The sequence below is a fragment of the Alosa alosa genome, chromosome 16 (assembly GCF_017589495.1).
Source record: "Alosa alosa isolate M-15738 ecotype Scorff River chromosome 16, AALO_Geno_1.1, whole genome shotgun sequence".
In the NCBI taxonomy this organism is placed as follows: domain Eukaryota; kingdom Metazoa; phylum Chordata; class Actinopteri; order Clupeiformes; family Clupeidae; genus Alosa; species Alosa alosa.
The window spans coordinates 1947936-1970435 of NC_063204.1; the positions used below are offsets into that span (position 1 = coordinate 1947936).

General features: G+C 46.9%; 1 protein-coding gene across 1 annotated transcript in view; it reads right to left on the bottom strand.

Annotated features, from left to right (window-relative positions):
• The window catches only part of cnksr2a (connector enhancer of kinase suppressor of Ras 2a), a 125038-nt gene that overhangs the window by 47029 nt on the left and 55509 nt on the right, over nucleotides 1-22500 (bottom strand). The window contains 9 exon segments of the mRNA XM_048266944.1: nucleotides 1-52; nucleotides 140-311; nucleotides 708-841; nucleotides 3234-3329; nucleotides 3332-3370; nucleotides 6611-6682; nucleotides 9281-9340; nucleotides 10305-10424; nucleotides 21088-21129. The exon segment at nucleotides 1-52 is cut by the window's left edge and continues 136 nt beyond it. Of these exon segments, the coding sequence (XP_048122901.1) occupies nucleotides 1-52; nucleotides 140-311; nucleotides 708-841; nucleotides 3234-3329; nucleotides 3332-3370; nucleotides 6611-6682; nucleotides 9281-9340; nucleotides 10305-10424; nucleotides 21088-21129 (787 nt within the window).

A 22500-nucleotide genomic window follows, 5' to 3' on the forward strand; every position in this document is an offset into this window, starting at 1 on the left:
GTGGGAGGTGTTGTGGCGGCCAGTGTTTTATCGTAGGGTGGAGGTGTTGTCCCTGTGGCGGGCCGCAAGCCGCATCAGGTGGAGGTGTTGTCCCTGTCCCTGTGGCCACTGGCCTCGCTGCTCAAGGCCTCTCTGGCGCCAAGGGGCTGGGCTGGCTCGTGACTCGTGAGCAGTAGAGCATGGCCTCCTCCTCCAGCAGGGGGAAGCGCCGCCGATACTCCTGGTCCAGGAACGAGTTGGGCGACTCGGAGCCCTTGGCCATGGAGATGCTGTCCTGCACGTCCTCGCTCGGAAGGTTCCCCCTTTCGTCTCTGCAGCAACGACACAGAAAGCAGGTGTCAGTCATCCAGCCAGTCATTCAGTCATCTAGAGTGACACCTGTCATTCTCACTACCGAATCAGGAGTAGGCATTTTTAATATGTGCAAAACACTGCTTGCCTAAAGACAGACACAGGAAATACAGCCATGATCAATGACAGTGGCTTCAACCCTGTCGCATGTCTTACGTGGAACATACATTGCACCTTTACACAATGCAAATATAAAAAGGTATAGACACAAAATATCACAGAGTATGCAGTGCACTATAGCATGCCCATTCCCATCCCAGCTCATCCACCTCAGTTGAGGTGCAAATGATACCTCCTGCGGTGTGACAGGACAGGTACGAGTGGCTGTGAGTTACCTGGGAAAGTGAGGTGCGCACCTGGGTGTGTAGGGTTCGGAGGGAGGGGGCGGGATGAACAGGTCCTGGAGGGCGGAGCTGTCCCTCTTGGAGGGCGTGCTGATGGTGCTGGTGGGCGTGGCCGAACTGCTCGTGGGACTCTTGGGGGCCACTGGCTGCAACAAACAAACAAACAAACAAACATCACACGAGGATCAGTGGATATCCTGGACATCACACGTCACACGAGGATCAGTGGACATCCTGGACATTACACGTCACACGAGGATCAGTGGACATCACACATCACACGATGATAAGTGGGCATCCTGGACATCACACATCACACATGGATTATTGGACATCCTGGAAATCGCACATCACACATCAACATCACACAAGGATCAGTGGACATCCTGGACATCGCACATCAACATCACACAAGGATTATTGGACATCCTGGTCATCGCACATCAACATCACACGAGGATCAGTGGACATCCTGGACATCGCACATCAACATCACACGAGGATCAGTGGACATCGCACATCAACATCACACGAGGATCAGTGGACATCCTGGACATCGCACATCAACATCACACGAGGATCAGTGGACATCCTGGACATCGCACATCAACATCACACGAGGATCAGTGGACATCCTGGACATCGCACATCAACATCACACGAGGATTAGTGGACATCCTGGACATCGCACATCAACATCACACGAGGATCAGTGGACATCCTGGACATCGCACATCAACATCACACGAGGATGTTGTAGCTCTTTCCGCGGCGTTAGCACTGCAGCGAAAGGGCCGAACAATCCCATTGTATAAATCCTGTCTGTACTGACCACCAACCTCATTCGATTTGTAAGTAGCTTTAGCATTGTGTTGCTGGCATAATAATGATTCATTAATATGATAGACTTTTTGCGTAGGTCAGTGTTGTTATGAGATGAATCGAAGGTCATGGTTAGTAGTACAGTATATGGCAGACTTACAGTACATACTTCATGCGTTTAAAACCCTTATATATGCGTTTACACCCTTAACTATTTCAGGGGGCTTACTGGATTTTGGGCAATAGAACAACTGTCAAGAACTCAAAATGACAATTCACTGATGTGAGTGCCTCATATCACACACACACACACACACACACACACACAAAGCCCTCCCATTCTCCCTTGACAGTTAATGACACAGCTTCAAGTCCAGTTAAGTCCTACAGGTTCCAGGGGAGCACTATTTTCAAACTCTCTGAAATGGGACAGGCACATCTAATCTATAACTGAGGACATAAGAGAACGCTACTCCTGGGAGTAGCAACGTCACACGTCCCTTTCTACAATGGTCCACTTTTCTAGGACCATCGTCCGTCATGGGCATGAGTTGACCTCTGGTGGGCGGCTCCATGGAACACAAGCAACAGATCGTCTGTGGAGCACGGAGGCGGGTCATTGGCTCTCAGTTGCCCTTAAAGGGAGCAGCACTGTGCCAGAGATGGACTGAATACGCGTGGGCTCCATCCACGCAAATTTCTGCAAGCTTCCCAACTCAAAGCCTTTCCCTGACACTTACTGTAGGGTGCAACTAGTGTGCTTCCCAACTCAAAGCCTTTCCCTGACACTTAGGGTGCAACTAGTGTGCTTCCCAACTCAAAGTCTCTCCCTGACACTTAGGGTCAATTAGGAGCTGCAGAGCCCCAAAGCACTGCAATTGGGTGCCTTATCACTGGTTTCCTGATTAAAAGTGGTAATCACAAGACATTCCCAATCCACCCACATGCCAATAACACACAATAACACACACACAACACACACACACACACACACACAACAAAACTCACATCTTTCAGTTTGTTACACACACACACACACACAACAGCGCCATGAGCGCAAAGACACTTCTTTGCAACATCCAACATTGAAATGCTTCCTTTGGGAGCATGCATTTGCAAGTGAATTTTAATCCAGATATAAAGTAAAACTGTCCTAAACATATAAACATGCAAGACATATACACACAAAGTCATGGACACATGTAGAATCATTCAGTCTAAATTCATCTATCCTTTGGGCTAACATTTCTGAAGAATCAGACCAGGCCACTCCAAGACAATGGCTTTCTGTCAGGGTCACATGATCAAAGAGCAGATCGCTGCTGCAGCAGCCTCCATATCCCCTAGACGCCCTCGCCATTTGGCTGATACCTTAGCAACCTCCTCCTCAAGGCCAAACAGGAGTCAAGGCAAGAGCTCTAGATGGGCTTAGTGGACTTCAGATGTGTGGGCGGGTGTGTGGGTTTTGGATGGTGTTAGTTGGGGCCTTGACCACAATGAGGCAACGAGAGGCGAGGAAAGGTGGGTGGTTGTGATGTGGGGGTGAAGTGAGGGGGTCGGAGGGTGGTGAGGTGGGGGGGTCGGAGGGTGGTGAGGTGGGGGTGAAGTGGGGGGGTCGGAGGGTGGTGAGGTGGGGGTCAGTGTGCAGTGAGTCCTAGCCCCCGTGTGGTGGGGGGGTGGAGGGAGGTCGGAGGAGGATGGCATGGGGTCTCCTACCTGCAGGGCCAGGGGCTTCCATCGCATGTTCTTTAGTAAGGCGGGGGTGAGTTGCTCTGGGGACGCCAGCTGCTAGCCAGCCACGCCGGCAGGGGTCACAAGAGAGAGTTTACCAAGTTTTTCAACTGCCAGCCCACCTACAGCAACAAATACAGAGTCAAACACACATACACACACACACATACACACATACACACACACACACACGGAGTGTACAGTACAATACAGTACAATACAGCACTTCAATGCAGTCAGTGAGAAACCAGACAATAACATAAACAGACTGAGCTTAGCGGGCAGTTCAAATAGACCAGGAGGCACCTTGTGGGTCTCTTAAAGCATAACTCTCGCCAAAATGAATCCTAGGGTGTTTTTGTGAATGTACCCGAGTCAAACTTTCGTTTAACAGCATAATTATGTCCGAAGCGCCACTTTTAAGCTTGTACGCGTTGTCGTTTTCGGGGAAAAGAAAGGTTTTGAACAAGATTTTTCTGCTCGTCGCCATCTTACCAGTCAAAGAGTGAGTTGTCCAAAACCTTTCTTTTTAGTAAACTATGTGTACACTAACAATGTTCTCAATGCTCGAGTTCATGTGTAGAGAAAAAAAAGTGGCGCTTCGGACGTAATTATGCTTTTAAATGAAAGTTTGACTGAGGTACATTCACAAAAACACCCTAGGATCCATTTTGGCGAGAGTTATGCTTTAAGAGACAGCTCAGCCATGCCCATTCTGCATGCATATTATATAAATCTAATTTGGTGGCAACACCATCGGGCGTGAGGATAAGCCACGCGAGGCAAACGAAAGTGATGAAAACACTGCAAAAAAAAAACACTTCCGCCCACAAACACATACTTGCAAACACAAAAGACTCATGCACGATGCACACACACACTCACACACACATACACACACTCATTTCACACACACACACACACACATACACACACACACTCTTCAATCACACACACACACACACTCATGCATGAGTGACTAAGCCAACAAAATTTACCAAATCTAATCACACAACTACTTAGCAGCAGGCAAATAAAGATTTGCATGCACAGACAACACATCCATCATTCATGACACTGTCTTCACAAACCCCTCTACAGAGGTACACAAGGACACCCTCTATACACACACACTGTCTTCTTCACAAACCCCTCCACACTGGTACACAGGACACCTTCTACACACACACTGTCTTCACAAACCCCTCCACACAGGTACGGGTCACAGGGACATGAGATGGGCTGGGACAGTATGTTCTTATGACTTTTATCCGGATTATAACTCTCCTGGGGAGTCTTTGAGGAAACACACACTTCAAACTCACCCACTGTGCACATGTCTCAAATCTATGTGTGCAGTGTCATTGCCATTCCACATGTGTTCACAATTATGGCAAACGTCATCCTTCGTGTACAGACGATTTTTGTTTGTGAGATTGGCGTCGGCTGCCTTGAATGGTTCTAGTGACTTTTGCTGTCCAGAACCCTCTGTCCACATGAGCAGTGTGACCCTTGTAATGTGTGTGTGTGTGTGTGTGTGTGTGTGTGTGTGTGTGTGTGTGTGTGTGTGAGTGTGTGTAATATGTGTCACACGTTAGCAAAGCGGTGGGCAATTACGCAGCTGCCAGCGAGGTGATTAATGGAGGATTAATGATGGTGTGTCTCTGTTGATCTTTTAGTGTGAGAAGACAGCAAACACTCAGCCACTCAGCTTTGGCGTGTCCCATCAGGTACGTACACACACACACACACACACACACACACACACACACACACACACACACACACACACAATACACCTTCCCAAGACCTTCCCAACAAGAGAATACACACACACACAGTCTCGTTGATGATGAATGCAAGCCCAGGGAAAATGACAAAGGGTTAAAGGGTCTGAGCAGCAGTCCGGTGGGTCAAAACCTCAAGCAAGATTCACCCGGATATACTTTCCACTGAAAACTGTCAAAAAAATAGCAATGCTTTTCCTATTAACATAAATACTAATACAACTGGATTTAGTTGTTGCAAAAGTGTACATCAAACACATCCAGTACTGATACATCATGACCATTCTGATATCTCCCACAATATCGTCTTGGGCACTGATTTCCGTAGCAGAGTGACACGCAGGCAAACAACCTTAGTGTAGGCAATCATGAAGAAAGACCTTATAAATGTCCTAAAGCAACAATTAGAGAGAATATGTCCCAGCAACATTTATGTTCAGTAGTGGGTTTCGCAGCCTTGACCCTGAGCTTGCCATCACTTTCTCCAGTGTTCACTGTCCAGCAACGCGCCAGCACACAGACAGACATGCATACAGCAAAGCACTGCACTCACAGCTACACAGACAAACACCTGGATGGTGTGTCGACACACAAGTATAGTACAGATGAATAAGATGAGTACAAATGACTACAGATGAGTACAGATGAGTAGAGTACAGATGAGTACAGGTGAGTACAGATGAGTACAGGTGAGTACAGATGACTAGAGATGAGTAGAGTACAGATGAGTAGAGATGAGTACAGGTGAGTACAGATGAGTAGAGAGTCATCTGTACTCATCTGTACTCACTTGTACTCATCTCTAGTCATCTCTACTCTACTCATCTCTAGTACAGATGAGTACAGGTGAGTACAGATGAGTACAGATGAGTAGAGTACAGATGAGTACAGGTGAGTACAGATGAGTGAGCACAGATGAGCAGAGAGAGCACAGATGAGAGATACAGATGAGCACAGATGAGCACAGATGAGCATTTATGAGTAGAGATGAGCAGAGCAGATGAGCATTTGCAGCACAGATGAGTACAGAAGTGAGTAGAGATGAGCACAAGACGAACAGATGAGCACAGACGAGTGACAGGTGAGCACAGAGCAAGATGAGAGCGGCCACGAGGTGAGCACAGATGACTACAGATGAGCATACATTGAATACAAGATGAGAAAGAGATGAGTAGATGAGTACAGAGATGAATACAAGATGAGTGAGTACACAGATGAGCACAGGGTGAGCACATTAGCATGAGTAGAGATGAGACAGATGAGTAGAGATGAGTACAGATGAGTAGAGATGAGTACAGGTGAGTAGAGATGAGTACAGGTGAGTAGAGATGAGTACAGATGAGTACAGATGAGTACAGGTGAGTAGAGATGAGTAGAGATGAGTACAGATGAGTACAGGTGAGTAGAGATGAGTACAGATGAGTACAGGTGAGTACAGATGAATTGAGATGAGTACAGGTGAGTACAGATGAGTAGAGATGAGTAGAGATGAGTACAGATGAGTAGATCAGCAGCATTGAGAGGAGGAGGAGGAGGAGGAGGAGGAGGAGGAGCACAGAGGATGGGGGCACTCACCACAGTCTGATGGTTAACCTGGATCACTTCATCTCCTGCATGGATCTTCTTTACAGCTGTCAGAAGAGGCGACTACATCACAACACACACAATAACACACACACAATAACAATACAATAAAGATAATTAGAACTATTACTGGAGTGTAAATGACATTCTGCTTCATATAATTACCTCCCACGAAACAAAACTAAACAAAATCAAAAAATGAAAAAATGTGGCACTCTTGTCTATTTTCTATATAACTAATTTGTGTGTCAACCGGCAACATTTCTTATCAAGCTCTCTGTGTTAGAATGTCATGATTTGGCTGCAGTGTGCAGCCTACAGCCTATAGAGGAGTCATGTGCAGTATGTAGAGGAGTCATGTGCAGTATGCAGCCTACAGCCTGTAGAGGAGTCATGTGCAGTGTAGAGGAGTCATGTGCAGTATGTAGAGGAGTCATGTGCAGTATGTACTACAACCTGTAGAGGAGTCATGTGCAGTATGTAGAGTAGTCATGTGCAGTATGTACTACAACCTGTTGAGGAGTCATGTGGGGAAAAGAACCCTTTCTAGACCTGATCTGGAATTTGACAAAGTCAGCAAATACTGTTTGGTAAGTAAACACCTGAGAGAGAGAGATAGACAGGAGCAGGGGGCACCCACCCACACATGCAAACACAGGGCTAAGGAGAGAGAGAGAGAGAGAGAGAGAGAGAGAGAGAGAGAGAGGGGAGATGAAGAGAGAGAGAGATAAAGAGAGAGAGAGAGAGGGGGAGATGAAGAGAGAGATAGAGAGAGAGAGAGAAAGGGGGAGATAAAGAGAGAGAGATAAAGAGAGAGAGAGAGAGAGAGAGAGAGAAAGGGGGAGATAAAGAGAGAGAGATAAAGAGAGAGAGAAAGGGGAGATGAAGAGAGAGATAAAGAGAGAGAGAGAGAGAGAGAGGGGGAGATGAAGAGAGATAAAGAGAGAGATAAAGAGAGAGAGAGATACTATATATGAAGATGGACAGATAGAGGAGAGGTGGGAGGGAATTGAAAGGCATGAGGGATGAAAGAGCAGTACCATTAGCCCAAATACACAAATAATAATCATCAACACAATACAGACAATAATAATAATAATACTATCAACTAAAGGCAAATTAAGTTTTCCACGGCAGCTGATGCTGCTATCAGGTGCCCCCGTGTCTCATTAATGCGGTAGATTGTATCGTTAGCCCTCCTGCCCCAGTGATACGCAGGCTGGCGGCGCCAGTGGACTGATGGGCAAGGCTTCATTAAAGAATCACCCAGCTTGACACACACACACCCAGCTTGACACACACACACCCAGCTTGACACACACACACACCCATCTTGACACACACACACCCAGCTTGACACACACACACCCAGCCTGACACACACACACCCAGCCTGACACACACAATTAAACGCGGCTCAGCTCAGCACAGCGCAGCGCAGCCAAGACACTCCAAATGAGATGATGTCCAAATCGCCTTTTGATTCCCATATCTGAATCGCAAGTACTCAATATGCTCACAGCATGGACATATTTATGAACGTGGCTGCTGTACATACAGTACATAGGTGGACATATATACATTCACTCAAATGCAAGACCTCAGGCTTTAATCCGAAGGGTGAGTTCATGGATTCCCGTCATGGTAAATCTGTCTCAGATAATTATTCTGTCCATGTCAAGGACATATATCATTTTTTCATTCAACCCATTCTATTTTTTTAGTTCACGATTCTCATACATTTAATGAGCTGTTATGTAGTTTATCATATTTATTATGTCAACCTAGTCACATCTTACTTCAGTGATTAAATCCAGAGGCCTCTGGACTCTGGATTTAAGACTAAGCTTAGTTCTTTAAAACTCTCAGCTCTCGAGCTGCCATGGTGTATCCTTAAAAGTCACTGCGTCCTGACGTGTGTGTGTGTGTGTGTGTGTCTGTCATCCAGCACAATGCCTGCCGTTCCCTAATGGATGTCTAGCCACAGGGAGGGACCCCTGTGCCTGGGCCTCTCTCTCTCTCGGACTCTCTGCAGATGCCAGACTACACACCCTGCGTCTGGGCGATCCGTTGGGCCTGAAAAAGCCTCCCTTCCAGTGCAGGAGCTCCGAGTTCTCGCTGTGGCGTGGTGACAAGTGTGTAGTTTAGGAGTTGTCATTTTTCCTTACTAAGAGTAGGTCTGAAAGGCTTTGTGAATAACTTTTAAGAGAAAACTCCTAGCTAAAATCTTTTAGTGCGATTTAGGAGTAGGCTACTCCTAGTGGTAAGATAAAAGGCTTTGTGAATACGGCCCCAGAGCAGTAGATAAAACAGAGTGGCGACACTCCCATAGACTTCCATAGGAAACAATGGCGGCGCTTTTTCCCGGCTACTTCCAGTGTACGCACGTTCAAGACCTAATCAAATCAGATATCAATTCATGAAAATACACAGACCCCAAATCATACAAACCCATATCATTTCTTTCATTCTCTGTCTCTAATTATGAAGTGAGGGTGTCTGGCAAAAGGCCTACAGTACAGTATGATTGTGCTGCTTCTGAGGCTGGATATTTGACTGCATTAAGTGAGGGTTTGAAGAGGTTAAATGCGTATGTATAAACCTCTCTCTGTCTCTCTCTCATCTCCTCCTGAGCAAGGCGTGACATTTGGAGAGTCTTACCCCTTCCGTGGTCCCTGTGATCACATGCAGGCCGTCATACGTCGACTTAATGTACATGCCCTACAAGAGAGGAGAAATGGGGTAAGCAGCAGTGTCTTAAATTATACATGCCTAATAGTGGCAGATACACATGCACACACACACACACACACACACACACACACACACACACACACACACACACAAACATACACTCCGCCACACAGATTGACACGGGACACACACACACACAATAACACTACAGCATACAGCAACAACATTAGAGAAGCAGGATTCCATCTACACTAGAGCTGGTTTTATTTCTAGAGGTTTTAATCAGCACTTTGTCCTCAGTGCCCTCAAGTATGAGTGGAGCAGAACGTGTATGTGTGTGTGTGTGTGTGTGTGTGTGTGTGTGTGTGTGTGTGTGATGAGTGGAGCAAAGCGTGCTGTCTGCAGGGAGAGAGAGCACTGTGTCAAGGATGCTACTCAAATCCCCATGTGGGAGCAGCATTAAAATGTACGCCCACTCTTACCTTCATTGATGGAGACACACACACACATAAAGACATGACATTGACACACATCATAACAATGATACTAACACAACACAGTACATTTGTGCACAACACTTTACACCTACATCTACATATTTACATGTGCATTTGCCACCAAAATGTACTCTTTTTGTACAAAGTGGGACTTTACCCTGAGTGTGTGCTTGCACGCGTGAATGTCCGTGTCCGCAGGGTGTGTGTGCGCGCAGGCATGCGCTGGTGTGCGATAACCCGTGTGTGCGTGTGTGTGTCTCCGTGTGTGTGTGTGCATGCATGTGTGTGTGCGTATGTCTCCGCAAAAAAAGCGTGTGTCTCTGTGTGTGTGTGTGTGCATGTGTGTGTGTGCTGCAGGTTCCATGTGCGGCAGGTTCCGGGTGCGCGCAGGTGTGAGAGAGAGAGAGAGAGAGAAGAGTAGGCGTGTGTGTGTGCGCAGGTGTGTGCCGTGTGTGTGTGTGTGTGTGTATGTCTGTCCGCGAGCTGAAACTCACCAGTCCCTCGGTTGGCTTGATGTTGGATAGTTGGACCACCTCCAGATGAGCAGACTGAGACACCAGCGGGTCGGACGACAGCGAGATGATGTGGTCACACACTCCTGACAGTGTTTTACACTACACACACGCACACACACACACAGACAGAGAGAGAGAGAGAGACTCAGTGCGATGGCATAGCAAATGTGGCAAATATCTGAAATTGTTTTTAGTGTATATAGCCTACAGCAATAGTAATATTCACACACACACACCACACACACACCACACACATACAGTAATATTCACATCATCATACACCACACACAGTAATGCAAAAAATATAAGGAAAAAAAAAGAAATGGGATCATTTTAAAAGTGGATATTTTAAATCCAAAGGTGTTTTGTTCCCATAATTGCCCATTTTATTCTCTCATTGGAACAGCTGCTGCATGAGAAACGAGAGACAAGGAGCCACTGAGAGATCAGCTGCTGCATGAGAAACGAGAGACAAGGAGCCACTGAGAGATCAGCTGCCACAGTAGACAATCAGACAGAGATGAGTGTGTGAAGTCTCTCAAGCTTACACAAGCTTACCTGGAGTGACAGGGCAATGTGACGCGCTACGTTCTTTTTTTTTTTAAAGTCAACTTCACGGCTAGACTGGACTTTGATCTCTGCTCTGGCTGGACCAAACGTCCAATCGCATCGCGGACAAAGGTCAGTGTGCTAACGGTTTTCTTTGTGCTTTACAACACTTGTATATGCGAGCTGGCATATGGTTAAGTGAGGTTGGGCATGCTGTTGGGTGGTGATTAACATATGGTAGTGCTCTTCTGGGCATATGTCTGTCTGTTGTTGGCATATGTTTATTAGCTGCTTGGCATATGCATGTAGAAGGGCAATGGTTGGCATTGACATCAGTTCACATAAACGTCCCAACACACAACTGAACTGACTGTGTTTGGTGGAGGTGTTATCAGGAACGCTACCTCTTTAGAAAGCCTACATCCCTCTCTCTCACTCAATCTCCCTTACACACACACACACACACACACACACACACACACACACACACACACACACACACAGAATCCCCACTGCTTTAGTCACATAACCTCTCACATATTAAGAGTAAAAGGAGAAAGGTTTACACTGCATGCATTAGAAATGGAGCACACATACTGTACCCCCACACACACACACAGCATGCATTAGAAATGGAGCATACATACTGCACTTCCCACACACACACACACACACACACACACACACACACAGCATGCATTAGAAATGGAGCACACATACTGTACCCCCCCACACACACACACACACTGCATGTATTAGAAATGGAGTACACATACTAAAATTTCCCCACACACATTACACACACACACACACAGCATGCATTAGAAATGGAGCACACATACTGTACCCCCATTACACACACACACACACACACACACACACACTGCATGCATTAGAAATGGAGCACACATACTGTACCCCAACCCCCCCCTCCCCCCCCACACACACACACACACACACACACACACACACACACACTGTATGCATTAGAAATGAGCACAACATACTGTAATACCCCCAACCCCCCCCACAATAATAATACACACACACACACACACACTGCATGTATTAGACATGGAGCACACATAATACTGTACCCCCCACACACACACACAGCATGCATTAGAAATGGAGCACACATACTGTACCCCCCCCCCCCCCACACACACACACACACACACTGCATGCATTAGAAATGGAGCACACATACTGTACCCCCCCCACACACACACACACACACACACACACATGCATTTTTTAGAAATGGAGCACATACTGTACCCCCCCCCCCCACACACACACACACACACACACACACTGCATGCATTAGAAATGGAGCACACATATGGAGCACCCTTACACACACACACACAAACACACACAAACACACACACTGCATGCATTAGAAATGGAGCACACATACTGTACCCCCCCCACACACACACACACACACACAGCATGCATTATAAATGGAGCACACATACTGTACCCCCACATATTTTTGACCTTCAGCTTTGATACATCTCAAGGGGCTTTTAGTGTTCGAGGGCCAGTGTGGATGCTGCATTTGATCATCTAAATTCTATTCCTGGTCTCTTCTGTAGACTCAACAGGGTCAACACTAGTCCACCATCAGCACTACTCCTTTGGTGCTGCCATTTAGTTTGACGAGCCAGACCCACATTGACATGTAGGGTCTGGGCACTCACCGCTTGCAGTGCTCAGTCCGAGGGGGGATAATCGTTGTCTTTCAAATTCCCCTCTGCACTAATAGGACAGCTTATGAGTCCCATGCGCTTCCTACCAGCCGAGCTAGTTGGCAGTTCAAACTTTTGCCAAATTAAAAAAACAAGCTAACTCGTGTCACACTGTTGGCCAACAGCAACATCCATCTTTCTTTTGTTTTCAAGTAGCAGGGAATTCAAGCCAAAACGCTGCAACTCTGCTATCAATCATTATGTTAAGAGTTTCAGGACAGAACGATTCTATATACACGATTTGATTGGCCTTGATAGACTTGTTACACGTGTCATTTGATTAGTGCACTGATAGACATTTGCTATTTCACCATGAGGATGTGCTCCAGATTTCTAGGGATCTGATCACATTTTTAATCCCTCCTTTAATTTATTTCTTCCTTCCTTCCTTCCTTGACTACTCCTTTCCTTCCTTTCATTCTTCCTCCTCCTTCCTTCCTTTCCTCCTTCCTTCCTCCTTCTTTCCTCCCTCCCTTCCCCTTTCCCTTCCCTCCCTCCCTCTTCCTTCTCCCCTCCTCCTCCCTCCCTCCATCCTCCCCTCCCTCCCTCCTCCCTCCTCCCTCCCTCCCTCCTCCCTCCCTCCCCTCTCCCCTCCCCTCTCCCTCCCTCCCCTCCCTCCCTCCTCCCTCCCTCCCTCCCTCCCTCCCCCCTCCCTCCCCTCCCTCCCTCCCTCCCCTCCCTCCTCCCTCCTCTCCCTCTCTCCTCCTCCTCCCCTCCCTCCCTCCTCCCTCCCTCCCTCCACATTCCCTCCCTCCTCTCCCTCCTCCTCTCCTCCTCCCTCCTCCTCTCTCCTCTCTCCTCCCTCCACGCTAAGACTTGCTGGTGTCTCTTGCCTCTTCGCCTTCCTTGCTGGGCTGTTGCCTCAGCGTGGACTCACCTTCCAGAAGCTGCCCAGTCTAAAGCCTGAAGCCCTCAGGATTGGACATGAATCCAGCCCACCCACTGACGTTGAGGCAGTGCCTGGAGGCTCCCCTGGTAACAATCACCGATGACAACAGGACTTGTTACTGTGCTGCCTGAAGCCACGATCAGGCCAGTCAGTTTTAATGGTCAACAGTTTCCATGGAGCCAGACAGGGCCCTTTCAGGCTTGAAGAAGCGCAGATGGCCAGTGGACGTGTGGAGCACCATGGGACAAGCGTGCGCTGTGAGCTGGGCAGCCTAAGGGACCGCCAGGGGTTTAGCTCTGGGTGTGTGTGTGTGCCAGGGGTTTAGCTCTGGGTGTGTGTGTGTGCCAGGGGTTTAGCTCTGTGTGTGTGTGTGTGTGTGTGTGTGTGTGTACATCCGCATCATAATGAAAATCTGCCCTTTCTCCCTCTCTCATTTCCAGTCATGAGTCATACTGTTGTTCTGTGTCCGTTTGCAGGGAAATCTGATTTAGAGGGATTGTCTCTCCTATAGTATGTGTGGCTGTGTAGCAGGACAGCGTCCACACACACGCACGCACACACGCACGCACACACGCACGCACGCACCCATGCACGCACACACACACCACACACACACACACACACACACACACACCACACATACACACAAGAGTCACGAAGAGCTTTATCCACCTTAAGCTGTTCATCTAAAAATCTGCTGTGAGATTTAAAGGCCTGTCAGGGAGAGAGACCCCTGCAGGTGCCATGTGGCCCCAAGAGAGCCAGCGCGTCTCTCCGCGCCACCCACACATGACACCGGCTCCACGGAATAAAAACACTTTTCAAACAACTTCTGTTTTGCTGCTGGGACATGCTCATAAAGCTGTGTGTGTGTACCTGTGTGTATGTGTGTGTGTGTGTGTGTGTGTGTGTGTGTGTGTGTGTGTGTGTGTGTGTGTGTGTGTGTGTTTCTGCTCTGCTGCTGGGACATGCTCATAAAGCTGCTCCTGCATCTGTGATATTGAGTGCGACACTAAAAACCTACACTGGCGCTTTGAAAACAAGCAGCTTTGTGCGGCACAAAAGCTTTGTGCTTTTTAAGGGTTTAGCAGTGAGTACTGGTTAATACATTGCTTTCCTTTATTAAGCAGCTTCTCTTCGCCGTATTCACCTATGAAACATAAACAGGGAGGTATTATTTAATATTCATTCATTCACTAGTGGAGAAATATTCAGAGGGAGCCTCGGAGACTTGGCTGGGTGGCTGCGATGGGTAAGCGGTCTTATTTATTGCTCCAGAAAATCTATGGCGATATTGTGATTCTGGCAGATCTGAGATCCCATGAAAGTGAACTACCCAAGCGCCACAAGAACGCGGTGGTCTTGGACACAGAGTTGGGGACTGGGTGCGAAAAGGATTTTAAAATGGGTATGGGTTGTTTTGTTTTAAGCCTTCCTCTATATTTTGTTTCTGTAATGTCTGACTGTGCCATTGACTGTGCCGTTTGACTATGCCTGGTTGAGTGAGATTTAGAGCTGAACACAAGGAGTTCACATGGTCTTCCTCCACCTCCTCTTCCTCCACCTCCTCTTCCTCCACACTCCTCTTCCTCCACCCTACTCTTCCTCCACCCTACTCTTCCTCTTTCCACCTCATTTCCTCCACCTCCTTTCCTTTCCTCTTCCTCCACCTTTTCCCTATTTCCCTCCACCCTCCTTCCTCCTCCATCTCCTCCACCTTTCTTTTCCTCCACCCTCCTTCTTCCTTTCATTCTTCCTTTTCCTCCTCCACCCTCCTTTTCCTTTCCTTTCCTCCCTTCCTCTTCTCCATCCTCCTCTTCCTTCCTTCCATCTTCCTTTCTTTCTCTTCTCCATTCCCTCTTTTGTTTGGTCTCTGCTTTATTCTTTATAGATCATATTTCTGACACTTTTATTGATGGTTCTGTTTTTCTTAGCCTACCACACAGTCCACCGTTTCAGAGTGCATGATGTGTTGTTTATGTCTGTGTGTATGTGTGTTTACCCCATCAGCCTGTGAGGAGGCTTCCAGACATTGAGCGAGGGGGGGTGTAATGTGCCGGTGGCTCACAGGCTTCATGAGGTATTTTATAGCTTGTGATTCTAAATGACAGCTGCCTGCCCAGCAGTCTGTGGCAGCAGTGGCGCTGGTGGTGGCAGCAGGGGAGGAGCGGACAACCAGAGAGGAAGCAGAAAGCCTCCCCCACCCCCATCCCCCATCTCTCCTCTCATCCCTCTCTCTCCCTCCCCCACCTCCCCCATCCCCCATCTCTCCCCTCCCCACCTCTCTCCCTCTATAATTCCTGTCCCCCCCATCTCTCTCCCCCACCTCTATCCTCCATCTCCTCCCTCCACCTCCCCATACCCCCTCATCCCCCATCTCTCCTCCCCCATCTCCTCCCTCTCACCTCATCCCCCACCCCATCCCCATAATTCTCATCCCCCACCCCCATCTCTCCTATCCCCTTCTATCTCTCTCTCTCATACCCTCTAACTTCTATCTCTCCCTCTATCCCTCACCCTCTCCTCTATACCTCCCCATCCCCATCTCTCATCTCTCTCCTCCTCTCATCCTCTATCTCTCTCCTCTATACCCCCCATCCCCCATCTCTCCTCTCATCCCCCATCTCTCCCCCATACCTCCCCATCCCTCTACCTCTCTATCTCTCCCCCACCTCATCCCTCCATCATCTCCCTCCCCACCCCCATCCCCCATCTCCCCCATCTCCCCATCCCCCACCCCCATTCCCTCCCTCTATAATCTCCTCACCTCTATCTCACCTCCCCCATAATCTCTATCCCCCATCTCTCCCTCTCATCTCTATCCCTCACCTCTATCCTCCCCCATAATTCCTCTATCCTCTATCCCCCACCTCTCTATCTCTCTCCTCTATACCTCCTCATCCCCCATCCCCCATCTCCCTCTATACCTCCTCATCTCCTCCCATCTCCTCATCTCTCCCTCTCCCATATCCTCCCATACCCCCCATCTTCCATACCTCCCCCATCTCCCCCACCTCTCATCTCCATTTCACCTCTCATCCCCCATCTCTCTCTCCCCCACCCTCTCTCATCTCATCCTCCACCCTCTCTATCTCCTCCATAATTCCCCATCCCCCATCTCCCACCTCTATAACTTCCCCATCCTCTATCTCTCCTCCCCCATCTCTATCCCCCACCCCCTCTATCCTCCTCCATACCTCCCATCCCTCTATCCCTCTCTCTCTATCCTCTACCCTCTCTCTCCCTCCATACCCCTCATCCCATCCCCCTCATCTCCCCCATACCTCCCCTATCCTCCCATCCCCCATCTCTCCCTCTCCCTCCATATCCCCTTCCTCTATACATCTCATCTCCCCATACCCCCCATCTCCCCTCACCCTCTCCCCATCTCTCACCCCTCCCCATCTCCATCTCCCCCATACCTCCCCTCATCCTCCCATCTCTATCTCTCCCCATCTCCTCTATACCTCTCTATCCTCTCTCCCTCCCTCCTCTCCCCCATATCTTCCTCTATCCTCCCTCACCTCCCCCACCTCCCCCATCTCTATCTCTCTATACCTCTATATCACTCTTCTTATACCTCCCCAATTCAACTCAATTTCAATTAATTCAAGTGAGCTTATTAGCATGGCAAATATTTTGCATTACAAAGCAGAACATTTAGACATACATTTACATAAGAATGCTTGGAATACAGTACATGTGGCAAATAGATCGCATCCAAGATTAACAAACTGGGTATTATGTGTGTGTGTGTGTGTGTATGTGTGTGGCGTGCGTGTCGTGTGCATGTTCGCGTCGCATTGGCTCATGTATGTATGGTGTTTGTCTGTGGCATTATATAGATAGGTGCCATATAAAAGTAATAATTATTTAATTATTTAACCACTGTCCCTTGCCCTATGGCATTCTGTAGCGTATTTGGCAGTAAGATTTGTCCCTGCTGTCAGTATGACTGCCATTATTTCTTGTTTTTCTAAATTTCTGAACCCTGGGATTTAGGCTTGTAAGCCTGTCAAAGTATGATTTTACGTATAGTTGTATATTTCTCACGGTGAAGAAGAAAGTGCACCTCAGTCTCAACCTCACCTGTTCACATGATGACCACATATTCTTTGCTCTCTTGGCAGCCAGGATTTTCTCAGTCTGCCCCTTTTCTATGGTTAGACTGTGGTCACTGGAGTCTGTATTTGGTCAGGATCTGTCTCTGCTTTATATCTTTAACAGTAAAGAGATATTCTTCAAATTGGTATTCAGATTTTATTGACCCGGTAACATTCTAATTTGCTTTGTTTTTTTTTCTCCTTTTTGCCAATGTTCCAAAATATTTTCTTTAGATTCTTGAATGATCTTGTGGTGTTCAGTTTGAAAGCAGCACTTGTCTGAGAGAAGTTATTAATGTTTGTTAGGGGAGATTAGTTAGTCTCAGTACAAGCTGACTCAGAGGACTCTTCAGGGTTCAGATCTTGAGTTTTTTACTGCATTAAAATGCAGTGTGTCCAGTAGGACTTGTTTGGAGATGCATCCAGAATTTGAGGGGCTCTTTTTTTGCATGTTGATGGCCAATGGGAATCTGCCTAGTTCTACCCTGCATGCATTGTTTGGTTTTGGATTGATTTTAAGATCAATGCGGCAGAACTCTGCATGTAGGCTTTCTATAGGATGTTTGTCCCATCTAGTGTAGCTATGCTCACTAAGTGGACCCCATTCCTCACTTCCGTTACAAGCGCAAATGGGCTGGATTACACAGTCAAATATTTTGCACCAAATTTTATTGTATTGTATGTTTATGTTCAATGTCTTTTTTATTGCATATAGGGCTCTGCAAGCTTTTTCTTTTAGTGCATTCCACTGCCATGCTGAAACTCCCGACGCAGTCATAATGAAGCCAAGCTAAGTGTACTGCATCATTAATGCTCTAGACAGTGCTGCCTAGATGAAATAGTATCTGTGTTCCTGACATCTGGGCTTCTTTTGGAAAATCATGATATTTGTCTTTTTTAGATTTACTGTCAGGGCCCAGTGCGACAGTATTTCTCTAACAGGTCCAGGTGCTGCTGTAGCCCCCCTGTGCAGTGGGAGACACCAGCACCAGGTCATCTGCATAGGAGGAATTTGATTTCTTTCTCATGTAAGAGCAAGGCCAGGGAGCTGTAGACTGGTCCAACTGCACGTAACTCATTGATGTAGATATTGAACAGTGTTGGACTGGGGCTACAGCCCTGCCTTACTCCTCTTTTTTGTGAAGGATTCTGTAATTCTGTAAGCCAATTTTCTACAGTGTTTTTGTTTTCAGAATACATTGTCTTTATTAACTGGTATACTTTACCCCTACACCACTTTGTAAAGTTTATAATATAATCCCTCATGCCAAATTGAATCAAATGATTTTTGAAATCAACAAAACAAGCAAATATTTTTCCTTTTTTTTGTTTGGTTTACATGTTTAATTATTAGGGTGTGTAGGGTGTAAATGTAGCTAGTCCGTAGTCTTGATAATTTGGGGAGAAATCCGATTTGATTTTTTTTGCTCAGGACATTGTGCTCCATAAGGAAGGTTACAATTCAATCATTGAGAATAGTGTTAAACAACTTCCCCAGACTACTGTTCACACAAATGCCTCTGAAATTATTAGTGTCCAATTTATCTCCACTCTTGTATATGGGTGCTAATAAATCCTTGGCTCCAGATGTCAGGAAAACAGCTCAAACTTAAGGTGAGGTTGAATAGTTTGGGCATTGCTCTTTGCAGCTCAGGGTGCTGTTTTTTTAATAGCAAGCAGCAATGAGGGGGGCAAGCAGAATAGGCGGAGTAGCCCGCGGTGAAAAGATAGAACTCAGCAGACACCCCGGGATCAACAGGGCTGAAAAACAGGGCTGAGTATTGCCACCGCCTCCGCCAGCCAGCCCCCCACCTAATCACCCCAGCCCGTCCCAGCCCCGTCCTGCCCTGTCCTGCTCTTGCATTGCGCATTAAATTAACTGGATGGAACATGTTGTCATCAGTTTCACATCAAAAAAATAAAAAATTTGATAAAACACATCAGCAACTACATCAAAATGCAATATTGCTAATTGCAGCACCCCTACAGGTCAAAGGTCACCAAATGTTTTGGCGTCCTCCTAATGGGGTCATGAATATATGCTGGTAAGTTTGGTTATGATACATAGCAGGGTTGCTGAGATATGAGCTCTCTTAATTGCAAGATAACATTCAAGTTTATGATGTTGGGTTTTAAGTGATTTCATCCAATATGATATATATTTTTCTTTTCTATGATACAATTTGGAAGGATTTTTTTTGCTAATTGAATTGAATCTTTTTTTTAGTTTTGGACATTGTCAAATTAATTAGAGTGGTGCTGTGCATAATAATGAATTGATTTAGGGGACTCTTCTCTATATTTAATTCGGTGCTTTTTAGGGCTTTATAATGTATTGAATTGGGGTCGCTAAATTGTATGTTTCCAAAATTTTAGAATTGCCCTGCAGCCATTATGCGGGGTATTTCTGTGAGCTTTCATAATGTTTGTGCAGAAATCCGTGTGCAGGGCTTCAATTGGGTGTTTCTCCCAATCCGCAAAATCATATCTTGAAAGTGGTCCCCATATTTTGCACCCATAGAGGGCAATAGGTTCAATGACTTGCATGAAAAAGTTCAACCATATTCGTATGGGTACGGAGCATTTCTCTCTCCATGTCTGTCTCTGTTTCCCTTTCTTCTCTCTCTATCCATCTCTTTTCCTCCATCTCTCTCCCTCTCTCTTGTCCACCCCACCAAACAGGCCAGTGACTGATTCTGTGATTCTCCGGATCCGACGCCAGCGCACTCTCCGCTAGTAAGTATCCGAGCTCTCCGCGCTAGTAAGGATCTGGCATCGCGCGCTCTCACGCTAGTAAGGATCTGGCATCGGCTAAGTATCTGGCATCAGCGGCTCTCTCCAGCTGGTAAGGATCGGCGGCTCTCCGCATAGTAAAGCGATGCGCCTCTCCGTAAGAATCAGCGACTCTCCGCGCTAGTAAGGCACTTATCTCATGCTAGTCAAGGATCTGGCATGGCGCTCTCCGCTAGTAAGATCAGCTCTGCTCTCGCGCTAAGTAGGATCGCAGCGCTCTCCGCTAAAGCAGGATCGGGCATCAATCCTGTGTCTCCAAATGGCACGCCGCCCTCTCCGCATCGCACGGCTACTCTGGTGTGCGCCATATTGATTGACTAAAACAAAACAAAAGCGCCCGTCGTTATCTCATCTCCATAAATCTGAAAAGCGAGTGTTTGTGATTGGGCCTCTGGGCTCCCGAGAGCCAATGTTTACACTTCATCTGGCAGCGTGGGATATGTGGAGACGCTAATATTGGTTGACACAGAGCTCAATTAGTGCAGAACTCTAAATGTCACAAGGACTTTCAATCCAGATAGGAAAGCAGCAGAGATGCATCAGTGCACTGCAGAGACCAGGGAGAAAGGGAGGGATGGACAGAGAAAGAGAGGGAGAGAGAGAGAGAGAGAGGGAGGAGAAAAAAGGTAGAGGAAAGGTGATGAGTACTGCAAAAGGAGTGAAGAGCTTACCACATGGAGGATTTTATTTTCTGTTTCGTAGACAGTGCAATCCTGCAAGAGAGAGAGAGAGAGAAGAAAGAGAGTGGTGCAAGTTAGTCAGGAAAGAATATGTGAAATTATTCACTGCTGGGAACACACACGCATGCACACACACACACACACACACACACACACACACACACACACACATTCACACTCTCTCTATTGTGTCTTTCCTGTTGCACAGTATCAATGCTAGTGAAAGAACAAATGTGCTCCTATCCAAAGGCAGTGCAACATCTAAACACTTACACAAAAATAAAACACACCCACACATACACACACACACCCGCCCGCAACACACACACACACACACACTGGGGCACTTAAAGTGTATTTTTTAAACTCCACCTCATCATAAACCTCTTCATAAAATTGGTATCCTTTCAGAATTTCTTCCATTCTTTTTCTCTCTCTTGCTCTCTCTCTCTCTTGTTCTCTCTCTCTCTCTCTTTCCCTCTGGCGCTCCGTCTAGCTACATGGAAAACCAGTAAAGTCTCTTTATAAAAGTACGAGGCTGATTCGGTAGTCATGTGCAACAGGGCAGAGACAACAGAGTCAACACTAATCCTGGCAGACTGACTATCTGTTGGTGGATGGATCATTTAAAACAGCAACCTATGGAATACAATGGAGAATTTGATTCATATATATATATACAGTACAATACTGTAGGTATATTATGTGGACAAAGGTTACAATTATAATCTATTTGCCTAACAGGGGGGCTTTTAACAACCCCCCCTCTGAATGTGGAGATGTACTGTGCTGACGTCTCAAGGTTGAGCTCATAGCCCAAGGCCTGCGTTAACATTCAGGCTTTGAATGAGACATTTAAAAGGGAGAGTCCTGTCAATCTCCTGCGATGTGGCTGTCTCTCAGAGGGAGGAATGGCAAAGGAAATTACCAAGAGTCTCTGGCCTTTGTGTGAGAAGCCAAGAAAGTCTTATGTCACCAAGGCCCCCTAAAATGACCCTTTCAGTCATTGATTTTTTTACGGACGATGTGTCACCAGCCTTGTCACCAGGCTTGCGTGATTTGATGATAACAGGGTCTTGAGCAAAGCTGTTGTGCAGGAGTGGCAGAGCGGAAAAAAGAATGAAAGAAAGAAAGGATGAGTGTGAAGAAGAGGGAGGTATAGAAGGCAGAGTGAGAGGAAAATAAGGACGCTACGCAGCCAGGAAACCCCAAGAAACCTCATCTTACTGAGTGTGTGTGTGTATGTGTGTGTGTGTGTCTGTGTCTGTGTCTGTGTTTGTGTGTGTCTGTGTCTGTGTCTGTGTGTGTCTGTGTCTGTGTGTGTGTGTGTGTGTGTGTGTGTGTATGTGTGTGTCTGTGTGTCTATGTGTGTCTTTGTTTGTGCGTTTGCATGTGTGCACACTT